General features: G+C 48.5%; 1 protein-coding gene across 9 annotated transcripts in view; it reads left to right on the top strand.

Annotated features, from left to right (window-relative positions):
* The window catches only part of LOC133341919 (ras GTPase-activating protein nGAP-like), a 625,061-nt gene that overhangs the window by 600,388 nt on the left and 11,418 nt on the right, over window positions 1-13,255 (top strand). For all 9 annotated transcript variants that reach the window (XM_061550751.1, XM_061550750.1, XM_061550752.1 and 6 more), the window contains 5 exons: window positions 3,085-3,283; window positions 4,299-4,480; window positions 7,433-9,257; window positions 10,678-10,800; window positions 11,796-11,998. In XM_061550751.1, the coding sequence (XP_061406735.1) occupies window positions 3,085-3,283; window positions 4,299-4,480; window positions 7,433-9,257; window positions 10,678-10,800; window positions 11,796-11,998 (2,532 nt within the window). The remainder of the gene's footprint in view (window positions 1-3,084; window positions 3,284-4,298; window positions 4,481-7,432; window positions 9,258-10,677; window positions 10,801-11,795; window positions 11,999-13,255) is intronic.

Genomic DNA, 13,255 nt, shown 5'->3' with positions numbered 1-13,255 from the left:
CTCGAGTCCACACCTCTGACAATTACTACTATATTTAGTTTTAGTGAAGGGGGTTTATTTTTGTATTCCACCAGCCTCGGCATGGTTATTAGTTTTTAGCACCTGTTGGAAACTAATTTGAAATTATAATTACAGTTACCTTGGCAATCTCAATAAGGAACTGTCATGTTTTATCAAAGTTTTTCCCTTGCCCCGCAGAGATTTGGCAGTGATGACACCACCTTCATCCGCGATATTTGCCGAAAAATATTCGATGAAATGTTCGAAGTTATCGAAAGATTTTTTGATATTCGTTCATGTTCATTTCTGTTTGCATCAGTCTCTCTGAAAAACAACATTTACCATTCGCACATCTTGAAGTACGTTTCAATTACAGTGTAATGCCAGACCAGTTAATTGCAGAAATGTTAGCTGTAGAACAACACGTAATAATTACAATTATTCCAAAAACAAATAAAAAAAATTTGCTTAAATTGATGCTCTTTTAACCTTTCGCGTTCCGAGACGTTTGCAAGTTGCAGGGTGGTGAGTGTCCCGTTCACCTCTGAATCTCGGAACGCGCAAGCGTTTCAGCGTTCATTTTATGTAGAGAGTCGTAGCGTCGTTGTTTTTAAAGACATTGCACTCACTGCAGAGAACTGTAGCGACATGACCGCAGCTCTCCAACAGCTGTCGCCAAACTGTGCCACACGCCCTTCCCACCTGGCCTTGTGGGGGCCTCAGGTACCGATAGAGATATTTTATTTCAGTTTTTCTTGCCGTTTCGTTTTGATAATGTACATGTACGTCGTTGGAACGGGAAAGGGTGAAGGTGCGCGCATGGTGCCGGCGCCAGAGACGGCTGGCCCAAGCTCGAGTGACTCCTGGTTCTTGTCTGCATCCTACAGCTTTATTGTTAGCTCCCTGATCCCTGTGTGTTCCACTCTGCCAGCATTGAGAAGCAGTGAGATCACTCTTGCTCAATGCACTGTCCTTCAACTATTTGTATTGCTGCCTTCAAAAATGATCCTTCAAGTAGCTCATCATCTTGACCCAGAGTAAACTGGGGTTGTAGGACAGGACGGGGGCACACTGCTGTGCTCAGGACAGAATACCAGAATTCAACTTCGTCTCCTAACGTTGCCAGATATGCACCAGCAAAGTCCTTTCATCAAGTATACATGGTACATATTTGAATGAACGTATTTATAGTGGACAATTTATATATTTAATCGCTGCTTTCATTATTTCTTCTTACTCATTGTAAGACATCGAAGAAGCCTATCTGTTTAATGCGCAAAGAGAGTGAAATGATATAATTTACAGTAAAAACCAATCGGCCCAGTATAATTTTCTGGCTGGCCTCGTAATCATATCAATCGCCGTCCTCAAATAACACCAAAGGTCTCATAAAAGTCGCATGAATGGAAGAGTCATTCAATACTACCCGTATGGAAACACGTTACTGTACAATATTTCTTACCAAGGCATGACTTATAACCCACGGGTGGCTCACAACCACGCTCAGAGCCTCTTCCAGCACCTGCCACAATAAATCAGGCGGCTCTGAGGCAGAGAGGAATGAGTTATGTGAAGGGCAATATCGAATCTCTCTGATGTATAGTTGATTGCTGTACATACCCAGCAATCAACATTGTGCACCGTGCATGGGCATGGTGCTTTATTAATGCGATGCAGGCTGGAATGTTTATCGAGTGAGGTTGCGTTATGAGCTTTTATATAAAATTGCCAGCCACACGGAAGAACCTCACGGTTCAATTTGCCCCATAAACAATGACCTGTGGTGGACCCCATTAGAACATTTCTCCGGGTCCTCCTCCGGTTTTTCCCTACACGTTTATAATTAACACACGTTTACAGTGTTTGGCTGCCATAAATGTCCACGTGATAAGCCACTTCTTTGAGCTATCATTTGTGGCTGGGTCGCTTCTGAAAAAGAGCTACATAGCTCAGTGGGCTTTTAGAACCTCATACATGGCAGGGACGCGGCTGTTTCCTACACCGGTGGACAATTAAGAACAGCCCACGGTGTGAGACTATAGTCACCAGTCTGACACGGTGGACCACAGCAAATACACCGCTGACCGCTTCGATCATTCGCCTGCAGCGTTTCCACACCTTCACCATGAGGCCACTCCTCAACCCATCTGGTGGCTCACTCGCCAGCCCCAGAATGAACGTGTGCATATTGGCGGTGAACTCTCCGGAATAAGAAGGGCGTGAAAGTAAAGGGCAGTAATTGTGGGTGACATGTTTGTTCACGGCGGGTGAGTGTGCCTGCCTCGGGGCTATTGTGGGTTCGCTTACATCCACACCAATGTGACGTTGATCGGTGACGACGCTGGGAGGTCGTCATCCAACAGTGCGTGGACAGTGGTTGATGGTGATTATGATATAGAACAGATCTACTAATGTAGACCTAGCCCTGACGTATTTATTCGTTAGCCTCTGTCCATCAAAACTTGCAATTTACGGTTATAAAGATGAAAACAAAGATGAAAACAGTACAAATTGATTCCTGTCACTCGAATACAGGTGCCAATTCCATGACTGCCCAGGTCAAACCAGGACAGGTAGTAACCTAGATGACCACCATGCATAAAACAGGTGTTATAGGATGCGGGGCACAGCAGCAACTGTAGAATACTGCCATGTCCATGGCCACTGATCAGCAAGGTGAAGTATGGTCAAAAACCCCCACAGCACGCTTGGTGGGTGGTGGCCCTCATCCAGCAGTAGATTGACAAAATGGCTATACACATGCATGTGACATAGCACAATTCTTGACTATACAGATAGTGCATTAATCATATAGCCAAGTGACACTTTCGATCGTCATTTTATGGCCATTAAATTCAGATTGCCTGATAAATTCAGCCTATTATCCATACATTTTCACATTATCTCACTTTCATAAAATGATTAGAATTATTACCGTATATCTATATTGCATCATCATACTATCTGAACGAACGTAGGATGTTGCTCAGTGTCTACAAAATACAAGGCTCTGGCTTGCCAAACGTAGTTGACCAGAAACCGTGGGATAACCTATTTTTACAAAGGAAAGTCTTCTCTTTACAGGTTCGGAAACAAGGAGGACTACATGACGTTCATGAACGGCTTCCTGGAGCAAGAGTGGGGCCGCATGAAGCAGTTCCTGGGAGAGATTTCCAGCGAGGAATCCAGCCCGAGCGCAGCGACCTTTGAGGGATTCATCGATCTGGGCCGGGAGCTCTCCACCCTGCACTCTCTGCTCTCCGAGATCCTCCTGCCAGAGAAGGCACGGACACAGCACAGCACGGATACGGCCCACCTCGTACGCAGTGCATAATACACCGGCCCCGGGTTGCGGCCCACGCGAGCGCGTGGCGCATTACGCATCGTAGCCCCTAAAGGTTGCGGGGCCACCTCTAAAAGCTTTATTGACTTTGGCGAGCAGCTCTTCAGTATGCGCTACCTGCTCTGCGAGATTGTGCGGCCAAAACGAGGCACATCACCGCAAGACGCATGGCTTGCGCCGCGCACTTGACACAAATCACATATCCGGCCTCCCCCCCTCCCCCCCCCGCGTTGCACGGTGAGCTTTTGAAAGCTCCGTCCACTGGGGGGTGTGAGCTCCACAGGCTGTGATCCCTAAGCGGGAAGATGAGTGGTGCTGCTGCAAGTCGCTGCTTCTCTGTGGTGCGTAAAGATTGCAGAGTGCAAGTGCAACAACGCACGGGCCTGGATGAGGGGCAATATATAAAATGGGTGCCTTTGAGCACAATGGCCCTTCTTCATACATCAAGGATAGAGAGGCCAGGGTGATTGATTAATATTTGAAGACTGAATTATACATCCTTGGACCCTGATAGAAATTCCTTTTTCACAATGTTATTAGATTACACTGTAAGTAAACCAGGTTCTCAAGCGTAGTGAGTTTATGGTGTCAGCCTGACCAACAATGAATGCAAAAATAAACGATCATATCCAGTTTTCTTCTGCTGTACCTTTTGCTTAATTCCATCTCTAAGAATTAAATATCAGTTTACTGTCATATACAGAGTGGATGGGAAAATGCTTTCTCCTACCGAGTAAACCAAAGATCACGTGAAGATCTCTGATATCTTCTTTCGTCGGCAGTTCTCTAACATGAAGGAAGCACAGCTCTGCAAGAGATCCCAATGGATACCTTGATACTTCGTAGCATATAAACACACACACATGCACACACAACTCTCATCGCCTCTTGCTGATGCGCAAAACTTGTCCTTGCACGCGTCCTCACGGCTGCCCCCTCCCCATGTGTGCTGCAGGGAGAGAACCCGGCGGTGCATGCCGCCAAGGCCCAGCTGGACCCACTGCCGCGTATCCTGCGCGAGATCAATGAGGCCTTGATGAACAGGCCTCAGCCCTTGCAGCAAGTGAACCGGCGGAGCGCAGCGCGGCGCAGCAACGGCCTGCAGCAGCGCTCCTCCGACAAGCTCGGCCTGCCCGTGTACGTATGCCCCGAGCAAACACAACGGTTGGGCCTGTGGGTGGGGGGGGTGGGAGGCGGAGAGATTTTTCTGTGGGTAAGGAGCAGAGAGGATCGTAATCAGAATGTTGATTTGGACTACCTGTCAGAACCTGGGTAGTTTTCAGAAGTCTAGCAGCCAATGAGTTCAATCATCTGTGAGGTGGCTTTGACTTGTATGCCGTGTCTTGTTCGGCACGGTCGTCCGAATTTCACCGCGTTGCTTTTGAGGAGCTTTTTGTCGGGGAGCTGTCCAGCTGCTCATAGAGCAAAATGTTGGGCATCAAGAAGCTTCCCAGGATGGAAAGCGAAACGACGGACATTATACCGCACAGGGCCGCGGTACATTAGACAGCTGTACACCATGACCGTAAAACCCTCCTCCACGCTAGGCAATGGATTTTATTTTTTTAAAGTGGTTTCCCACTCGAAGCAGGAAACGATATTACTTATCTACTCTGCACAACCCCTGAGCCAATGGCGGATATGCACATCCGTATGGCAGGAGCAGGTCATCACCTAGGACGAGCACTGCTGGCTCTCCCCACAAAGTATTCTTTATGTTCTGACCTAGGAGGGGTTAAGGGCCGAGTCAGCCACTGAATTGGGATGAGATCTTTTAACCTTTCCGATTTCAAAAGTACCACCAACTTTGATGAATTGGTTGTATTCCAGTATTATGAGTGACTGTAATTTATGTTACCTGTCTACAAATTGAATTACGCCTGCAGTGTCCTCAACCAAAGAAGGCTTTTTTATAAACTGACATTTGAAAGTTATATTTACGTACCAGAATCTACTAGTTGAGAGCTAGGCTCTTGACCCTACAATATAAAAAAGGTGTACATTCATGAGCAAGTCACAACGTGATCCCAGCTTGTAAGCAAAGAGGGTGGCAGTAATGATGCAGTATCTCTGCCCGTACAATAAAATCGCATCATGTCGACTTTCTTATCACAGCAGCCTATTTCCAAAAGCTCTGGTACACAAAGGCTTATTTTAATTAGTTTTTAAAATATATAATTGAATGTGCAACTTGGCAATTATCTTTTGCAGTAATACTAACATATTAGGGATGCACTGGTCGTAAACCCCAGGCTATACTTTACGTTTGCAAGAAATTAATTTGGGTAATGTTGTGAAATGCTTTTCTGTTAAAAGTACGTGTCTAATTGAAGGAGCATGTTATGCTTAATCGTCTAAATCAATGATTCACGTAAGTCTCTTAAATGCCCTCCTCAAACATTTGTTTCGCAAGTTTACAAAGCTCAGAGTCTCCTCGCAAAGTTCAAACGTTGACTTTTATCGTACGGAGTCAATAGTAGGAATTCCACATTGCTATGGCAGGGGATTCGCCTGTCCACATGACAGCCACAGTGTCCACTTCCTTTCCAGAATGTGCAGCCTCACCAGGCAATGCACATCTTGCTGACCATGTTGAAGGGACGATACCGAGGGTCTGAGTCAATCCTGGCCGGGGATGTGAACTCTCGGATGTTACCGCAACTCTGGCGCTTTTATCGTCAGTGTGAAATTTCAATTCTCTTGCAGTAACAAAGCCAAGTTGTCCACTGCCATAATTACCAAACACTGCTATGTATTTGGCAATGAGATAAACCGTTCTTCAGTGCTACAATTACATCTTGATGATAACAACTGCACTCAAAATTAAATGTTACTGTGGTTTTATGGCAAAAAAAATGTGTGTTTGACATTAGTTTCTTTGATATCTGAATAAACCCAGCCTCCCCCCTCCCTTTCACTACCAGAGTAAAGTATGGTAAAAGACCTGAAGAGTGACATGACATGGGGAAGCCTTCATCCAGCAGTGGATTGACCCAGGGCAGCAACAGTGTTTAGTAATGGTAACAATATATTACCGCTAAGCCGGGAAGTCAACGAATTTTGATCTCGGAACAAGTTGTGGGACTTCCACCGCTCGTCCAGATGTCCCATTTGTAGATGAGCACCGCCCGACACACATTTGAACAAGGAGACATGTGAACGTCTGGACCTAATCATGACCGACGTGAACATGTTCGTGGATTATCATCTTCTTGTTGTGAACGACAGCCCTGTTTTTTGATAACAACTCAAGTCGATGCTTTATCGCTGCCAGTTTACACAGTTCCTGACGATTCTGTATGATGATGGTGATGAAGATGATGCAGCGACGGCTGACAAACATGCACAGGGTGGCCTGACCATAAATAAGTTATTTGAAGTCTGTAGAAATTTGGGTGAAGCCAACTGGCTTGAAAAGCAAACATGTCCAAAGCACCACCACCATGACCTGCGGCAAGCGTGTGCCTTGTGGCTATCTATAAAGCAATTTAAGTACCCATAATCCTCCACAAAATCACCCAAATAATTTTGCACAATTTGACAGTTTTGCACTGAAAAACGAAATTCTCCACAGTGTGTGGTTGTAGATCAACATACTTACTATTTTAATTGCATGGTTTTGAAGTTCAAATGGAGTTTAACAATTAATGTTTAATGAAACTTCATTTAAAGAAATGAAGTTTTTGTGATTGATTGAATGAGTGCCACGGTGCTGGTGAAGAGCTCTAGCCTCTAGCATTTGGGGGCCCAGCAGCATGATTGTAACAGGTCTGGCTCAGCTCAGTAGGCTCCAAAGCCAAATCCTGTCTAGAGTTTCCCGAGTAACACAACACTGCTGGAAAACATTGGTTCAGAAGGCATATATATGGAATAAAATGTAATATTGTTTTTGTGTGGTGATGTTTAATTATGTATGGTTAAAGTTACTTAAACTCAGCCTCTGTGAAAATATATGTTGGAAATAAGGACTGCTGTTTTCATAAAGTCTGCATCATGGATATTGTGTTGTTACTTATCGCCTTATCACCAATGATTCCGCCTACCTGTACGACAAGTCACCTGTCCGGCTGCTGTGTTGTGTCCTGACAGTGCCGATGCAGTGACGAGGCTGCCCACACCCACCCACTCAAACGAGGAGATGTACTTCCTCACCAAAGCAGGGGGGGCGGCGGCGCAGGGCGGCCCCGCTCGCAGCCTCAGCTACACGGAGAGGGACGCGGAGGAGCACGAGCCCTCCCCGTGGAGGGGACGCAACAGCGGCTCCATGCTCGAGCTGCCCACGGTGCAGAGCTGCGGCAGCCACACCAACCTGCTGGAGCAGTCGTCGGGAAGCCAGTACTCCATAGGGCACCTCTCCAACGCCAAGCGGCCTCGCATCGCGCAGAGCGGCAGCCAGACAAGCACGCAGGAGCACCCCCGCTATCCCGCCTCGGGCCAGAGCAGCCCGCAGCCCACACACGCCGGCTTCGGCCTGACCGCGAAGCAGGAGCAGCAGAGATTCCCCAAGCAGGCCGCGACCGTCGGCGTCCCGTCGCAGCAGAACTTCCTGTCCCCGGGAGGCCCCACCGGCGTCCAGCCCCAGCGGCCGATGCTGATCAGCGGCAGCCGCTCCCTCGACCTGCCCCCGAGCCGATTGCAGCCGCTGTCCTTCCACAACCCCATGTACCAGTTCGGCAGCGACAGCCCGCCGCCGCAGCGAAAGCGGGACTCGGGTTCGGAGTACCTGAGCTCGCTGAGCTCCCGCAGCCCCAGCGGCGAGCACGTGTGCAAGCACAGCCTGCACAGCCACAGCAGCAGCGACGAGCTGAGCAAGCAGCATGGGGCGGCGCTCACCGTCTTCAACGCGCACCGCCAAAACAGCGGCGCCGGTGGTGGCGGTGGTGGCGGCGGGCACCTGTGGGTGGAGCAGCAGGGAGAGAGGGCGTCCTCTAGGCAGAACACGCTGGCTGTGCAGCCTGGCTTTGGCGTGCCCAGACAGAACAGCGCCGAACTGCACCCGGAGTACGGCTTGCCGAGACAGGGCAGCACTTCGATGCAGCCAGATTACGCCTCTTCCAGGCAAAACAGTGTCGGGCTGCATGCCGAATACGGGTTGCCGCGACAGAGCAGCTTACAGCCAGATTATGGCGTGCCAAGGCAGAACAGTGCAGGATTGCTGCAGGAATATGGTCTGCCCAGACAGAACAGCGCCGCACTGCAGACGGACTATCCCATGTCGCGGCAAGAAAGTATGGGGTTACATCCAGATTATATACCGCCGAGGCAAAACAGCGTGGGATTCCACGGTGACTTTAGTTCCACGAGGCAGAACAGTACTTGCTTGCAGCCCGATTTTGCTGGGTCGCGACAGAATAGCGTGGGGCTGCACCCCGATTTCGCATCGTCGAGGCAGAACAGCGTCGGGATGCATTCCGACTTTGCTTTGCCCAGGCAGAGCAGTTTGGGCATCCAGGGTGACCTGGCGGTGCCCAGACAGAACAGCGTGGGGCACTCCGCTTGGATGGACCAAGGGGGCATGCTGACTCCGAGGCAAAACAGCACGTCCAAGCCGACGGACCAAGGGGGGCGGCTCACGCCGAGGCAAAACAGCGGAGCGCAGCAAACGGAGCTAGGAGGCCCGACGAGGCAAAACAGCGTGGGCATGCAGCAGGATGCAGGCATGCCCAAGCAGCAGAGTGGGGGGGGGCACCTGTGGTGGGACCAGGCGGGCAACGGGGCGCGCAGAAAGACCATGCAGCTCAACCTGTCGATGGGAGGGCAGCAGTCGGGCGCCGGCAACAACAACAACAACCCCGGTTTGATGCCGGGTGCGGACGCGATGCCGGTGGGTGGCGGTGGGCCCTCTCGCCAGCACTCGGCGGCGTCCCAGAGGGAGCGAGACACGGAGGCGCAGGCAGCCATGCGTGCGCAGCAGGTGAGGGATGATGATGATGGTGGCGGCGGTGGCTCCGTTTCCTGCTCTAATTCATTAGGTCTGGAGTCAAGTGTGAAATAGCTCCCAGTTGCTCGAGTAGAATGGCACGTGAAGGCTATCGAGGACGTCGAATGGGAGGTATTGGTATACATAGCTCTTCTCCTGCACGGACGTTCACTGTGACATTCACACGAATATAAATTCTGAAAAGAAGTTTGTACAGTTAAGAATGTAATATTTTTCAAATGCTTTAATTCATCAACGTAATAAATCCAATCCACTTGTAGCCATTGCCTTATGAACAATGTTGTATACAAATAAAAAGATGCTGGGTTAGACCCTTCGTGTATTTAAACATGAATGCGTCACTAACAGGCCGAACAATTAGTATGTGACTGTGTCAGTAGCACAATGCACGGTGTGTGTGTGTTGCACCGGGCAGTGATATATTCACAGGAGCTCGTCGTGTTATAAATGCGCCTGTATCCATGGCGCTCTGGGTGAGCCACCCGCTGTTATTTCAGCCCTACGGCATTTTACAAATTTGTCCGATCCTTGTGGCCTGGCCTTGAGCACCAAACCCTCACCTCTTCTGTCCCACTCATTTAAACCTGCTGTGCGCCCTACATTCAGCATCGTTGGCCTGACAGTTATTGATGCCTTGCTTGTTTTACAACCAGTGGTGGTAGTGGTGGCAAGGGCTGTGTGTCTGTGCGTTTGTGAGTCACACCTTGGGGAGCGCTAGTGCAGTGGTTAGCGCACTGCGTTAGGAACCTGGCGACCCAAGTGACATATATCTGAATCAGTCCTGGGCCACCCCTAGGTCGACTCAGCCTCACTTGAGTACTTCGTGCGATTTGTGGACATCATCACTAGGTAGACAAAGGCGGTCAGGGGTGGTGCTGGCTAACCATCGTGTGCCGTGCCAGCCTTCTTAGGTGCTCGCTAACGGCACATGCACTAACAGTCTATTATCGCTCTATGGGGGATCTTTGTCTTTTTGTGCGCCATACCAGTGGTGTCAGAACTTGGATGCTCGTTCATTGGGATTACTGAAAAAAAAAATGAGCACATGGTAAGGCCCCACTGAGCTTTATCCTGTAGTTCTTTTTCAGAAGCAACCTGGCTTTCACAAATGATAGCTCAACGAAGTGGCTTATCATGTGTAAGTTTATTGCAGCCACCGTGGCGCGCCTATTGTTGACCATCCCGTCGGTGGTCGACAATATCTCCCACTTTATGGGGAAGTCAACGGCGTTTGTCCTATGAATAGACCCACCCCCGACCATAGCAATGTGGGATTTCCACCACTGGCCCTGGGCTGTACAGGGGAAGATGAGCACCAGTGCTCATTCTACGACGCTCATTCGAGCAGGAAATCACCGCGTCAATTTTTGTGTTGCTGCTGCTGCTGCTGTAGTCACTCGACGGAGCCCTGTCCCCCGACGAGCGCACGGCCGCTTGGCTCATCAACATGCTCAACCTGGAGGACGATGCCGACAAGCTGGAGCAGCTGCGCGAGAGCCGGGAATCCAGCGAGAAGGTGCCCAGCAAGCACCACGAGGAAACCGTTTTAAATATCCCTCTCAGCTGTTCAACAGCTGAGCTGTCGTGCAAAAGGCGACGTTTTGGCCGTGATGACCTCCTGGCCTCTGTAGGTTAAAAACAGTGTCTGTCACTGTAGCTCATTGGGTTCAGTGGCCTCAACTTGGACTGGATTGTTTTACGTTTTAAGCTCTTGCTGACTATATGTAAAATGTTATAATATTAAACAATAATCACGATTTTTAACACATAAGTTTTAACAAATACGTTTTCTGTAAAACCACACAATGAATATTATTAAATATTTTCCTTTTTTTGTCTTCCGTCAGTTATCAAACCAAAAATATCAGATTGTGATGCAATTATCCCATATGGTTTTATAAATCATCTAAATGTCACAGCATCTCTGAGGCTGGGGGCACAATCTACTGAGCTACAGAGCACTGGGTGGCAATGACCACTTTCAAAAAAGTGTATTGTATAAAACGTTTACAAGTTTGCGTCCTAGTTTATTGCAAGATTCATAACTGTATGAGGAATAGAATTCTAACTAAAGTAGTCAATATAAATCGGATTCAGTTGTTAATCAGATTAGCTAAGGACACAATCAATGTAGATTCTGATTGGATGGGGTTTAACTTGACGTACGGTAATTAGATCAGACGAAAACTCGACCATGCACCCTAGTATCTGTGCTTGTGTCTTCCGAGAAAATATGCGTCTACGAGTGTTTACATGCTGAATAGGAATAGCTAACTGAAATTGGAGAATAGCTTGCTCCAAATTTCACAATTGCCATTAATCACTCATGGAGTGAATGTGTACTATTCGTTGAGTAATAATTTTACATTATCGTGAATGGTTTTTTGTTAATGAAAAGACACGGAAACGTTCGCTTATGCTAAAAGAGGCATACGTGTGCATCTCTGCCATGCCTACTCGTGCCACGCGATGCATCGTTTCGTGCGTGCGTGTGTGTGCCCATGGCCGCAGTACGAACAGGAGATAGGGCGCCTGACCGACCGGCTGGTGAGCGCAAGCCGGCGTCTCGAGGAGTACGAGCGGCGCCTGCGGCGGCAGGAAGATCAGATGCGGCGCATGCAGCAGGAGTACCAGAGTCGCCTGGAGGAGAGCGAGGAGCGGCTGCGGCGCCAGCAGGACGAGAAGGACTCGCAGATGAGGGCCATCATCGGCAGGTGACCGTCGCCCCTCACGCCCACGTCTTGTGTTCCTGCCGGTGCACGGATGGCATGTAGCCCCCAAGGGGGGGCACCGTGGCGGATTGCTCGACTCGCCAACACGTCTGGGGTCGACTCAGCTGGTCCTTCATCTCATGAGTACCACTCTGTGGAGAATGCCGAGAGTGGAGTCTGGGCCCTGGCGTAGTAATGTTGAATTTTCTTCCGCTGGCTCCAGGGTTGCCGAATGAGATGAGCAATACTTCTTTCACCGCAATTCACTTAAAATTTTATTTAAAATAAACAGTCAAATTTTCTGGGATTATTGAGCTTTGTGCCTTGAATTTAAATGGCACTAGCAGTAATAGGTCTGCCCATATATGCATATGTCATATGTGTCATATAAAATACAATGGATGTTTGATAAAAACCCCAACCAAATATTACTTTCGCTGTACCGGGATGTTGAGCATATGTACTTAAACTGCCTTTTTTGTGTTCAGAAACAATACAATTGATCTCTGCTCGATTTAAGCCATTGTTTATAGCATTAAAAGGGCAGTGAAGCAAAATCCAATGTTCTACTCTGCTCCTGTGCTGCCAAGTCTGTCCCACCGCCTTCGTCGACCCGCATTGACCAGCGTATGGCCAAAACAACCCCAGAAACCTGCGCAGACTTGGGGGGGGGGGGGGGGGGGTGGAGGAAGCCCTCGATCAGAGCAAGGCAGCACACCAACGTGAAAATACAGGAGATAGACTGGATATTAACGTCTTGGCGGTATTCTTTGGGTCTTTCGGTAAAGTCACGTTGATAAGTTCAAGTAAAATAACAAAAAACTACGACGTTACGATCCTGATGACGACCGCTTGTGTTGCAATCGAAACATAGTAGTTTCGTGTTATTTTCTTTGAACCTATCTACGTGACTTTTACCGAAAGACCCAAAGACTATGAATTCGTGCAGTGACGAAAGCTTTAAGTCAAGTATTGGCGGTACACTGGTGGTGCGCGGTATAAAATATTTTTATTACAATTTTCGCAATCATTATTTACTTTCCCGCAATTTGCAACCCCCGGTCAGAAAATCTTGCGGGGTGGTGGTGGTGGCGGTGTGTAAAAACCAGTTCTCGCGATGTCAAAGCAGTTGGGAGACAAATGTCGGTTCAAATGTAGATTTTAGGCTGTTTTATGAGACCAATATATCCACATCCAGATTCTTGAGTGTCATCTCCTCTTGTGTCCGGGTGTTCTCTGGGTACTCCAATTTTCACCCCA

Source organism: Lethenteron reissneri, chromosome 12, assembly GCF_015708825.2.
Source record: "Lethenteron reissneri isolate LAM-NWPU_2019-01 chromosome 12, ASM1570882v1, whole genome shotgun sequence".
NCBI lineage: Eukaryota > Metazoa > Chordata > Hyperoartia > Petromyzontiformes > Petromyzontidae > Lethenteron > Lethenteron reissneri.
The sequence above is the reverse complement of the archived record's forward strand: the minus strand, read 5'-3'. Positions and strand labels throughout refer to the sequence as shown.